The sequence below is a fragment of the Amblyomma mixtum genome, chromosome 2 (genome assembly GCF_055824585.1).
Source record: "Amblyomma mixtum isolate Tamu chromosome 2, ASM5582458v1, whole genome shotgun sequence".
NCBI lineage: Eukaryota > Metazoa > Arthropoda > Arachnida > Ixodida > Ixodidae > Amblyomma > Amblyomma mixtum.
In genome coordinates this window covers 237,091,446-237,104,097 of record NC_143013.1, presented here as the reverse complement: position 1 = coordinate 237,104,097, position 12,652 = coordinate 237,091,446, and the positions used below count along the sequence as shown (strand labels likewise).

Sequence of the window (12,652 nt, the reverse complement as noted above, 5' to 3'; positions counted from 1 at the left end):
CTGACAAGCTTTCGTGGTTTTTTTTCGCCATCTGTTTGGGCGACCCTTCTTTCCAGGCAGGAGCGTTTCCCTCGCTCTCCACTGAGCGCCTGCCGCATTTCCCGCCTTCCCCTGGACTTCCCACTAGCTTGGGTCTTTTCTCCTCCGGCCGGCACCCCTGTCACTGTTTCAGGGAGGGCTTGACCAGCTCAATGCTTGTCGGCGTGTGAATAAAGCTGACGGCCAGGCTGTCCACCTTCGGACCCCTAATGCGCCTTGGCCCCCGACACCCGAAGATAGCTGGTGCCTTACAGTCTCTTGCTCAAGCGCCTCCGGGGTCCCACAAAGGGAAGATGCCGCCGGAGATAGCTGCCCTCCGGAAATGCGTGGTGCACTGCCACTTTGTGTATAGAATTTCATTATTTTCTACCTATTTTTCTAGCACCTGATTGGTCGTGTTAACATGGTGTATTTCCGAGTCTTTCAGCGTACTTCAGTGCGCGGTTGCTGAAATTCTGTTACTGATCAGCTTTAGAAGTACCTTGCAACGAATAGACACTAAGCTGATCGCTCTCTAGTGATAATATCGCTAATTTTCTTTGCTTGCCATAGCTAAAAATGGCGAATCAAGACCTCTAGTACCTCTATCTCTGGATCTTCCCTGTTTCCAAGTGTGCCTATCTACCCAGCTGAGGCTGGTCACGCAGGGTCGCGAAGAAGGGGGCCGTGATAGACTTTAGTAAGCGCTCGTGCCTCTGCACCCCGGAAATGCAGTGAGGAGCTTTAGCTAGAGCGCTGCATATTGTGAGCGAGGTGCCTGATCTGTTTCCACTGTTAAATAGATCAGGCGATAAACGCTCGCTGGACAGCTCGGCCTCATGGGGGACAATAGGAAAGGCAGCGCAGCTCCGCTGCCTGAATGCCAGAGCGTCACATTCCGTGTGGCCGGCATAACGCGATGACCACGCAGGGCTGGCGTTGGAAAGCAGATGAGCGGACAGGCATTCGTAATACAGGAGGCATTGACATATATAAGCTAGTTAGTTTCCCTGACACAGAAACTTGTTAATTCAGGTACAACTAAATCACAAATGCAGCTGCAAATGTAGGCTGTATATGTTTTGGCGCTAGAAACGAGTCTGAGCTTCTTTGTGATTACCTCACAATGATGTCGTCAGTCATAGCTATAACCAAACGGTAGTGTTTGAATGGCTGGTGCCCCTAGCAAGGATTTGGCTAGGTTACAGGGTCTGATGCCAAGTATCACCAGTGGGTGTACACAGGAACTTATGAACACTGCTCACTAACCAGCGCGAAACGGTTTATTTGTTGCATACAAGCACCTCTTTCCCAGTAATTTTGCTTTCCGGAAAGTATACGAGTGCGAGCACCTAATAGGCTACAGCCTGAAATTAGAATCTTAGAGCGCGTACTCCCCCTCTCAGGAGGGAAAAATTTGTGCGCGCATTGAGAAATACACAGATAAAACTGTTTCTTTATTAAATTACGATCGTATTCCTTAGGGTTGGTACCGTACGTGTGCCGAAGTAAACATGTTTTCTGGAAGTTTTTACCTATATTCATCGGTTCATTTAATAATGTTTTGCTTCGCAGAACGAGTGAAGCCTTCAGCGCAACTCAGCGGTGGGATTTTCTTCGTGAATGAAGTCCCCAAAACTGCCACAGGGAAGGTCGCAAGAGCACAGCTGCTTACAAAATTGGATTCATTTCTGCTGTGTGCAAAGTTCATATGATATATGCACTTTAAGGACTACCTATATTAATAAAGAGAAACAAATATTCATTGCAAACTGCAAACTCTTTTTCGACGTAGCGACTTTTCACTTTTGAAATATAGCAGAACCGGAACACCTATTGATTGCGCTGTCACTAAACACCCACGCAGAACGCGTGGGGCTAGATCTTTTTGTACACGGGCAACGACTGTGTGCCCTTGTATTGCACCCCAATGTCTCAATTTTATAGTTGTTGCTACGGCGATCACGTCACCCCTGCGGCGAGAAAAGATGCTCGCTTTCTGACCAGCATCACCTGTACTAAAAATCATGTACTAAAAATCTGTTCAGCCGGTGAAAAGAAACTCTGGTTCTATGCGACGAAGATTGAAAGTGGCCTCACAGTCTTCCAAATTAGCTGCCTATTTAACTTATAACACAATCTGGCGGGCTAGTTGGTGGGAATCCATACGATTTCAGCAGCGCGAACACGGTTAGGAAAAAACAGACAGAAAGGGGGACAGGACAGAGCGCTGAACTATCAACTTTATTTCAAGAAAGACCAAGACCCCGCTCTTCAATACACACGCCACAGAAACGCCCACCTGGGGATCTATCTAAGCACAACACAATCAGAGCGCGAACGAGTATATTATCACTTTTTCCCGGGTTATCAAGGATAAAAAGAGCATGAGTGCTAACAAAGAAAAGGCTAAAAACCGGTGACAGACATGTAAAAAGCATGGAACAACAGGGCTGAGGGTGCATGAAGGTCTAAAGAAAACACCAGCAAAAAGGCTAAAAACACAGGAATGACATTGCTACAACACGATGGGATAACAAAGTCGAGGAAGCGGAGGTTGTTAGTTGAAATGGCGAAAAAACAACTGCTAAAAAAGTTAACTAAGGATGAGCGCCAACAACTAACACGGCTAGAACGTCAGAAACCATGTAAAAGATGCCTCTAAAACCGGGTGAAATCAAATAAAACCAGAAAGAAAGGCGACTTCTTTTTCGGACAGGGAGATTGAAGGAGTGCTAACAAAACCTTCCCTAGAAATAAACTTGAAATAAACTTGAAATAAAGTTGATAGTTCAGCGCTCTGTCCTGTCCCCCTTTCTGTCTGTTTTTTCCTAACCGTGTTCGCGCTGCTGAAATCGTATGTATTTAACTTATGTACGACCAACATTAGAATGCGCCTGCATTATATGAGATCCTGTAGAAAGTGGCTTAACAAAAAAACTTGAAACTGTGCAAAGAAGAGCAGCCCGATTTATAATGTCCAGATATGCGCGCACTGATTCTGTAACAGAGATGCTGTGTCTTCTCAATCTGCCACCTCTAGCCGAACGTCGCCGAATGACCAGAATAACATTTTTATTTCACCTCTCAAGAAATTCCTTCAATATTATTAGTTCCCATTATTTGGTCCGAAAAGAACTTACACATCCGAGAGCAAGCAACGAATACTGTTACCAAACCCCGAACCCACGCTTTAATGTGCATGCTAATTCTTACTTTCCGAGGACGATATCAGAATGGAATGATTTACCAGGAGCTCTCTGACAATTAACATTAACAACTTTCGAAAACGCTATCTTCATTTCGCACTAAAAAGTTTTTTTCCAGTATCATACGCCTAATCACTTGGCGATTACAACTCGCCTAAGGTGAAGGCCGGGAATGTAGAAGTGTTTTTGTTCTGTTTCTGTTTTTTTCTTTACTTCGTGAAATAACAGTTTTTCAAGTGAATATCCATTACCACTGCTTCTGTAAAAAAAGAGAAACATTACGCTGCAAGAAATATCATTGTATAGATGAAGATGAAGTTTAATTTTTGTATAATCAAAAGGAAACATATTACTCTTCAAATGTCACGCCCCACAACTGTAACAGCCCCAAGGCCAACAGTATTGGCAAATAAATAAACAAATGGTTTGGTTTGGTTTGGTTTAAGGGGTTTAACGTCCCAAAGCGACTAAGGCTATGACAGACGCCGTAGTGGAGGGCTCCGGAAATTTCGACCACCTGGGGTTCTTTAACGTGCACTGACATCGCACAGTACACGGACCTCTAGAATTTCTCCTCCAAAGAAATTCAACCGCCGCGGCCGTGATCGAACCCGCGTCTTCCGGGTCAGCAGCCGATCACCATAACCACTGAGCCACCGCGTCGGCCAATAAACAAATGGGCCTAACGCGATGTACGCGACCGCTGCCTTCGACATGTAGTTAATTTCTGTAAATTTTCAGAGATGTATAAGAACATCCCTGGACGCAAACAATACGTATACATGTTCGAATAACCAACTTTTGATATTTACAGTACACTACGAACTAGAATTTTATGGTAGTTTAGACAGCTACCAACGTATCCACCCACTTCAAGGAGGAATGGAGCCTGGAGATGAAATTGTGTTTAGCGACACCACTTTTTTACGCACAAAAATACAAAAAATCCATGCCTTATGATAAAACCTTGTCTGCAGGAAGGTGTCGGCTGCGCGCGTGCTGGTGCGCACAAATTCCCCGGTGCGCCGGTCAAATGAAATTCCCCGAGTGCTAGGCGGACACAGTTCGCGGTATCCAAAGAATTTATTCAGGCAAATAGGGAACGGAGGAAAAAAAATGGCCTGGCTTAGCTTATGGTTAAGCCTAGGATGCGAAGCATACCGCCGGCGGAGGCTGCGCGTCCGCCAGCGAGCGCACGAGTTGAGCCCCAGCTTTCACAGCTTTTGTGACGTCAGCGCCCCTAGCGGAAGGAGCGGGAGTTAGGCCGCCGGTGGAAGCTGCGCGTCCGCAAGCGAGCGCACGAGTTGAGCCCCAGCTTTCACAGCTGTTGTGACGTCATATCACGTGGTGCGCCGATGTAGGTCAAGTAGTAGCTACGCGGCCACGCGCGGCGCAGCAAGGAAGAGCTAGTATGCTTCGCATAAAAGGACGGGCTTTAAGGCGAAAGCCTTTAATGGCTCATTCTCCCGTCCCTCCGTCCGTCCGGCGTTACATCCAGCGCCTCGGGTGACTCATCGACGAGCGCAGCTGCCAAAAGGTGACGTCATCTTCGTCGACAGGTGGAGCTATCGGCGCGGCGGCGTCGAGCGCTGCTCCGTTTTCAGTCGGCGTGCGGCAGCTAGTGGAGGAGGATGGCTCCCAAGCGGTGCAGCGATTCCACGCCAGGTCAAAGGCTTTCGCCTTCCGCAGTTTAGGCTGCCAAAGTGCCCCCATAGTTTTTCTTGAACTTGTGCAGGATGAGTGTTGTTCATGAGACGGCATCTTATCCCACAGAGTGTGCCACAAAACGAAACACCATATGCAGGATGTTTGGGTCTGAACAGAATTGGCATATATACACAGTGTAGCGCGAAGAGCGTGAAATTAGTAAAGTAACTGCCGCTCATGACTGTGAGCGGTACCTTCATAAATAAGGATACCCATGGAAAAATGACTACAATCTGAGGTCCCAAAAAATGATTCGGAAGCAAGGAGAAAATTGCTGCAAGTTTTATGTTCTGCAACTCTAGCAGATATTTCCATTCGACACGTTGAAACAACTCACACAGCTATTTACAAAAGCACATGCACGGCTTGCAGAATAAAATAAACCTGCTATTGGTTAGCATTCCAAGGAAAATTAGGTGCCTTTTTTTTGACGATGCAAATGTTCGTGTGTAGTTGGAAGTATTAGTGAAACAACTCACATAACTATTTACAGAAGCTCTACTTAGTGAAAGTAAGGCGTGCAGATAAAAATAAAGCTGCTATTGGTTAGCATTTGAATGAAAATTAGGTTCACTTTTCTTCAGGATGCAATGTGCGCGTGTAGTTCGAAATATCAGTGAAGTTTGACCTGAACAGATACTGTGTGCACAATGAATGGAAATGAACATTAAATCGAAACAAAGTTTGCTGATTTGCAATTAGTGTGGCAAAGAAGAAATTACCATCAATTCCAATTTAGATGACCTCATGCAAAGCATTCGCTTTTAGGATCCTTGCACAGTTGAAAGATTAACGTGTCAAAGTTTTTATTGGAGGTACCCATACGCACACGCGCGCGCACGCACGCACGCACGCACGCACGTGCGCGCGCACGCACACACACACACACACACACACACACACACATGCGCGCGCACGCACACACACACACACATTGAAAGTTACAGCATTGCGGGAGGTCACTAATAAGTATTTTACCAGTTGGAGCACTTAATTTGCGGTTGGAAAATAAATAGTCTGAGGTGAAAACCATTGCATGTACGAGGGGGTACCCAAAAGAAACCGGACTTATTTTCGTTTGAACTTATTTGTTCACATTTTCAGTACAGACCTTTATTATCCTTCAAAATACTCTCCACTTACAATAATACGTTTGTCGAATCTTTCATTCCATTTTTCAAAACATTTTTTAAATTCATCTTTTGTGATGCTTGACAGTCCCTCCGTCGTTTTTTTCTTCACCTCAGCAACATCAGCGAAACGCTTTCCATTTACCTGTCTTTTCATTTTACGAAACAAAGAAAGTAGCACGTGGCAAGGTCGGGTGAGTATGAGGGTTGAGGAACAGAGGACATGCCATTTTTGGTCCGAATTTGTCGTAGAGACAGGGCTGTGTGAGCAGGGGCATTGCCATGGTGGAAAAACCAGTCACCCGTCTGCCACAAATCAGGCCGCTTCCACCGAACACTCTTGCCCAATCTTTTCAAAACATCCAAGCAGAAAGCCTGGTTAACTGTCTGACTGCGGAGCAAATTCTGAATGGACGACTCCTCTCACTTCGAAAAAACAAATCAGCATTGTTTCGAGGTTTGGTTTCACCTGACGAGCTTTCTTGAGGCGAGATGAATTTGAAGTTTTCCATTGGCATGACTGTTGTTTTGATTCAGGATTTAATTCAGGAACACTTGAGTTGTCCCCATAGCATCGTCCTTGAACGTCTTTCTGAATATTTCAAGAGTTTCCGTTCAACTGTTTCCGAGAAAAAATCAAAATTTCACCGGCGCATGCTGTTCACGAACATCAGCCATTGCAAAAACGACACTCACACAAAACAGTCATCACTCTAAAACTCTGCCTAAACTATTCTGACCTCCTTCAGCGACGGCACTCGGCTTACTGACTCAGAAATGTTCGTTCTATGCGCTCCTAGCGACAAAACGCGGTACCACAGAAGCTGTGCCGATTCAAAAAATTAGTCCGGTTTCTTTTGGGTATCCCCTCGTATCAAGAGGATTTAGAAAAAATTCGGAGGGGGACGTGTGATAAAGCAAAGCTCTCCAATTCTTAATTTAGCGCATGAAGATGCGCACGTCTTTGTGCAAGCTGGAAATAGACCCTCACTTGAACCAAGTGACTGCTTGGAATTTTAACGTGATAGCGCTAAGCGCCCCGTGTCGCAGAAAAGCAGGTGTCGTCGTCGGCGGCGTTGGCGGTGAGGGAGAAATCCCAGAAGCATTAATAGATAAAACCAAGTAGGAAATTGGTTGAGTTGGGGAATCGAACCAGGGCTTCCGGAGTGCGAGACGAGCACGCTAACCACTCCACCGCGCCAGCCTTTTTTATTTATTTATTGCCTGGCTTTGGCGCATAACATTAACCCAAAAAACACAACAAATGCACACAAAGCGATACGTACTATCAGCGTCAAATGAAATGCGAACAAAACACCTCAAATGCGCGCAGAAAAAATCAAGCATGTTAGAGGCACATTGCATAAGAGCGGTCTTTCGGGCTTCGATGGGAAAATCAACTGCTCATGTATTTTGCCTCTCTAGTATAATATCTGCGAGTTGTGGTGTTCGCGTTTCAATTGGCTTGTTCGCGTTTCAATTGACGCTGATAGTACATACGACACTGTCGTGGTCAGTCATCACGAGTCTGGCTTCGTCAGATTAAAATTCCTGTAACATACACAGTGGCTCTAGACTTGAGAGGCAGTCGGGAGGCTCCGAAGCGGCTTTCTGGATGGGAAAAAACCATTCCATTGTTTCAAGAAAGTAAATTCGGGCAGGTCCTTGATACTCCGCCAGGCCAGCTCGATGGTTTGGAATGAACAAAGACGCGTCTAGTGAGTACGGTGTTGTCTTCGAAGGGTGCCTTAGGAACATGTGCTGTGGTGTATATTAGTAATTATGAGCATGCAAATTAGATTTCGCAGTTAAGCGAGTAGCAAAGTACAATTCAGTTACTTTTCCTCTTCGCTTGGCGCGCACGTAGCGCCATCAGGCGGCGCCCACTAAAACCACTCCCTCCTCTTCGCAATGTACGCCACTGCCCGCACAGAGAGCGCGCTAAGGCAGCGCCTTCCGCTCGCCTCGTTCGGGCGGAGGGGGACCGTGCGAGGACGCAGGAATAACGTGGTGAGCGGCGAACAACGCAGCGCACGTCCATGGCGCGTTCACCAAGAAGCTTGCTGCTTGCTGCCCGTTCGTTCGGCGCGGTAGCTATGCTGGCGTTCGTCGCATCGGGACTGCCGAGTACGATGTGCCGACGAACGCTGTCGTGTCATACCCTCAAGGCGGAGCTCCAGTGTCCCCTCAATTTTTTTTTACAAAAGCGAGAATAGGATAGCCTTTTTGCGCAGAATTATAAGCATTTCTCAAATCTCAGTCGTCCTTGTCGAGGCAGCCGACCCATGTATCTGCCCTTGCGATAATCGTGCAAGACAACCGCTCCTACATGCGCATTCGGCGTGCAGCTCACCGTCTGCTAAATTAGCATTTAGTACACGGGTGGAGGACGACAAAACAGGAGCTTTCTGTGGTGGAATGTGTTTGTTTGGCGCCGTTCAAGAACATGATGACTGATGATGCAGCGTTTTGCGCTGCAAACAAATAATCCAGTCCACCTTTTAACTGTCTGAAAAATATAGAACTTTGCATAAGTTTTGAAGGCCCTCCAGCAATTCATAGCGGATACGTCTGGATGATTTCTGCCTAACGCAGGCTTTACCACAACAATAAATTTCGTGATGGGATCTATTAGCGATGAGGGCCGATGAGGGTGAAACTCACTGAAGAGAATAAAGCAGGGGTAACGGGAAAAGGGTGGGGGCCAAGAAGAGTGATTTCGAAACCAATTTAATAAAGCTATTCAGGATGACAAAATGTCCTTAGGCGAATGTGGTGCATTCTGATTGGAAGTGCAACGCCGTGTGTTTCTGAGCATAACGAAAAGATCTGCCCTTCAGGGGCAAGAGAGACCTGAACTATTCTAATGCCGTTCCCAAAATTAGTTTTTTTACCATTCCAGAAGCTCCGTTTGCCCTGGTTCCTAAAACACTAAGAAGGATTACACAAGTTTTTTCAGTTCAGAGAGAGGTAAATTTTAATTATCGAATCCTTGATCTGATTAGAGAGCCCCGATTCTGCATGTAGCAGGTGAGACAGCAACACTAGAGGAGTGGACGTTTTCACATAATTTTTGCTTCTTCTTCGAGATACAAGGATAGGTTTTAACCTTTTTCTTGGCCTCTAGCAATCGCTGTCATTAACGACTGCATGCGGTTAATTTAATTCCAAAAATCAGAATAAATCCACCGGTCGCATTAGCATTAGGGCACTCGGATAAGAGTGTGAGTACCCGTGCGAGCCTCCGCGATCTCCCCAGTCGATGCCACCGACTTCTTAGTCATAGTGGCCGTTGAGATTGAGACCATTCAGATTAGAACGGTAACAACTTTTGTACCACCAGCCGCCACGATTCTGGACCGCACAGTTGCCTTCATTTCCGTCGTTGTCCTTGTCGAAGGTAGTGAACATCCTGCCATCATGCCTGCTTAAACTGTCCCAACCTGGAAAAAATGTCAGGGGATATAAAATAATGCCGGAAACACCTCTGGGATTTTAATGCCATGCCTCGAAAAAATATGGAGGTTGTCTCAAACAGAACTACACCGGCTGATCCCTCTTTCCTTAAATGGAAAAGTATTGTTAGTACCTAGAAAAAGGAGGGTCTTGCTAGGCGGGTTGCTTTCTGAACATTTTTGAAACAAGCATCTCTGTCGGACGAGGGATGACAGAGAATGGACACAGCTGCCCTGAACAATAAAGTTGATTGTTTAGCTCTGCTGTGTCCATTCTCTGTCTTCCTTCGTCTGCAGGTGCTGCATGTAAAAAAAAAAAATCCTTCTAAAAACATCGTCATCAAAGTAAGCGCTACCCACACTCGTTATAGGTAAGAACCACTCCTGGAAATGTGTATGGCCGTGCGAGCAGGGCTGTGCTCTTATTACAGCAGCGCTCGTAAGCATCGTACTCTTCAATGTCAGAGAATGCGCGCGACAAGCAGTTGTTTCTTTCGCATATGGTAGATTGTCTGCTTTTCATCGAACCGAGCACTCCTGTTGGACAAACTTGGCTTTGTGGCTTTGGTGCAAAGCTCCTGAGCGCTAGGTTATGGAGCGCAAACATAGCCACAGTGGCGTCATTTGAATGGAGGATAAAGCTAAAGACGCCCGTGTGCGGAAGGGCGCCAGTGCACATTAAACAGCCACACGGGACGGAATAAACTCGAGCAATCCACGTGCGTACTCGGGATGCTCCACTCTAAATGTTACCTTGACACAAGACTTAAATTTGAAACTACTCTTCGAACTCGACGAAAGAAATAAAAATACGCTGCGTGTTCGGCCGCCGTCAGTCATCACCGCCGTGTCTAAAGTCGAATGTGAACTCTTTTCACCTCTGAAGTAGACAGTGACGAGCGCAGCTCCCAGATATCGATTAGGAAGTTTGCCGGGATACGATGGTCGCAGCCGGCACAGGACAGGGTTAGTTAGAGAGATATGAGAGAGGTCGTTGCCCTGCAGTTGGCGTAGCCAGGCTGATGATCATGATGAGGGCACGAATGACCGAGAACCGCCGAACACTAAGCGAGTTTGATTTCTGTACACGGGCTTGGAAAGCAAACACCACTTCAAAATGAAGTTTCTTTGATATCGGAAAGGAAAAAACGTGCCATTCGCGAATAAACAGTGCACTCGTTGCAGATGAGCTAAATAATTCTATCACGAAGCCTTGAAGTGCGAGCTACTACGCGCTTGCGAGCGCCGCTGTGATCTTTGTAGAGATCTGAACGAAGCTGAGCATAGTCGGTGGTGCTCTGAAGATCGGCCCGAGAAACTGGCTCTTGCCTTTAACAAGCTCAAGGACGCCTACACTGCGGGAGAAAGAGTGAATGTGGCGCCACCTTCGTGAAATAAGCTGTATGAGTTGTATGATTCAATAACCTCGAATAAGATTGTCATACATAAGTTCCACAATTAACATGCAGATGTCAAATGCCGTACAATATCAATCGAATTGCATGCCATATGTATGAAAACGCGCGTATTAGATTATTTCATTATGCAGCTTTTTTACTAGGGCAGGCTTGGAAGCAAAGGACGTTGGTTCCTTGAAAAACAAGCTGTTTACTCGGGGAACCCTTCTCATCGGTCGCCGGCGACGTACCTGGTGACACCAATGTCCTAAAACTGAAGTGAAAAAAAAAACATAGTATGAAGAACTGATAAAAAACACCGCATGCACTAACAACCAAATGATCTCTTTCCAAAACAGCCGTGGAAAACGCGACGCGTAAGTAATATAAGGCGCATGCGGCAGGAATGCAGAAAAGGAAATAGACGAGCACAAAAGGCCAACGCTGAAAGGAAGGTATATCAGGAGCAAGTTTATTGTTTATGCGGGGTTAACGTCCCAAAACGACTCAGGCTGTGACAGACACCGTAGTGAAGGGATCTCGAAATTTAGACCACCTGGGATTGTTAACGCTCAATGGCATCGCACAGTACACGGGCCTCTGGAATTTCGCATCCATCGAAATTCGGCCGCCGCGGCCGTAATCGAACGACGTCTTTTGAGACAGGAGCCAAGCGCCATAACCACTGAGCACCGCGGCGGGTAGGGGCCAGGTTTGGTTTGGTTTACGAAGTTTAACGTCCAAAAAGGACTCAGGCTATGAGAGACGCAGTAGTTGAAGGTTTCGTATAATTTATGCCTCCCGGAGTTGTTTAACATGCGCTTACCTGGCACACTAAATGGGACTGTGTCATTTCGCCTTTGTGGCGGGATGATTCATCAGGAGCTACGGAGTACCACGGACCTCGCAGCGAAGTTCGTGAATGATTTAGAGGGCATTAGTTTAGAACATCCCGCTTTTTTGTGGTAAGCAATATCTAGGTCAATCTGAGAGGTGTCTAAATGGAGCGTTTCGAACTCGCAAAAACATGATCAAAACATGAAGTGGATGCAATTGTACTTTGCACTGTAAGGTCTTTGCGTGCAGTTTCTTGATAAATGCTTGATCGAGGTCACAAGCAAAGGTCAGCCAACTCGCGAAATTATGGAAGCCGCGCAGGTCAACGTTTTTCAAGAAAAATGCGTCAGCAAACAGTCTTGCTTTGTCAGAGAAAACTTAAGCATAGTTAGCAGCAATGCCTGGCGATATACGACTTTTACTAGTATTCTTTTGCATTTCCTTTTCATTTTTCAGTGGCCGTAGCGCGCCGGCGCCCGATAGTCCTCACGTGTCACGTTGGCTATGATTGTCTCAGGAATAAATAAGTCGGAAGTTTGCGCCTATGGTGCGTGTGTCTTGGCACACGGCCCTTCGTGTTTTTTTTTTGCGCTTAAACTTTGTTCTAAATCCTAACCGACAAAGATTTGCACCCTGTACGGACCACACCCCCGCAGTGACGCCACTGTCACGTGGCCTTTTTTCGAGCGCTGCGCCCGTTCCTGCATTCCGCTTCAAAGTCGTCATCGGCGTCGTAGGCGTTGCACGCCACCTGACATGCGGCGTGTTACGTCATGTGACTGGTGGAGTATTGGTAGGTAGCAGCAGAGTGGACCGCCACCTGCCACGGTGACAGCGGAAGAATGGACAACCGGAAGGTGGATGGCTAGCAGGACCAGAGTAATAGGCCACCTACCAGC

At 46.5% G+C, this 12,652-nt stretch overlaps 2 protein-coding genes across 2 annotated transcripts in view; one reads left to right on the top strand and one right to left on the bottom strand.

Annotated features, from left to right (window-relative positions):
- LOC149363042 (uncharacterized) overlaps window positions 1–2,055 on the top strand; it is a 33,962-nt gene extending 31,907 nt beyond the window's left edge. The window contains exon 9 of the mRNA XM_089568425.1: window positions 1,594–2,055. Within this exon, the coding sequence (XP_089424551.1) occupies window positions 1,594–1,733 (140 nt within the window). The 3' untranslated portion in view covers window positions 1,734–2,055. The remainder of the gene's footprint in view (window positions 1–1,593) is intronic.
- Window positions 2,056–9,340: 7,285 nt separating this feature from the next.
- The window catches only part of LOC149363038 (techylectin-5A-like), a 180,420-nt gene continuing 177,108 nt past the window's right edge, over window positions 9,341–12,652 (bottom strand). Inside the window, exon 5 of the mRNA XM_089568424.1 lies at window positions 9,341–9,507. Within this exon, the coding sequence (XP_089424550.1) occupies window positions 9,341–9,507 (167 nt within the window). The remainder of the gene's footprint in view (window positions 9,508–12,652) is intronic.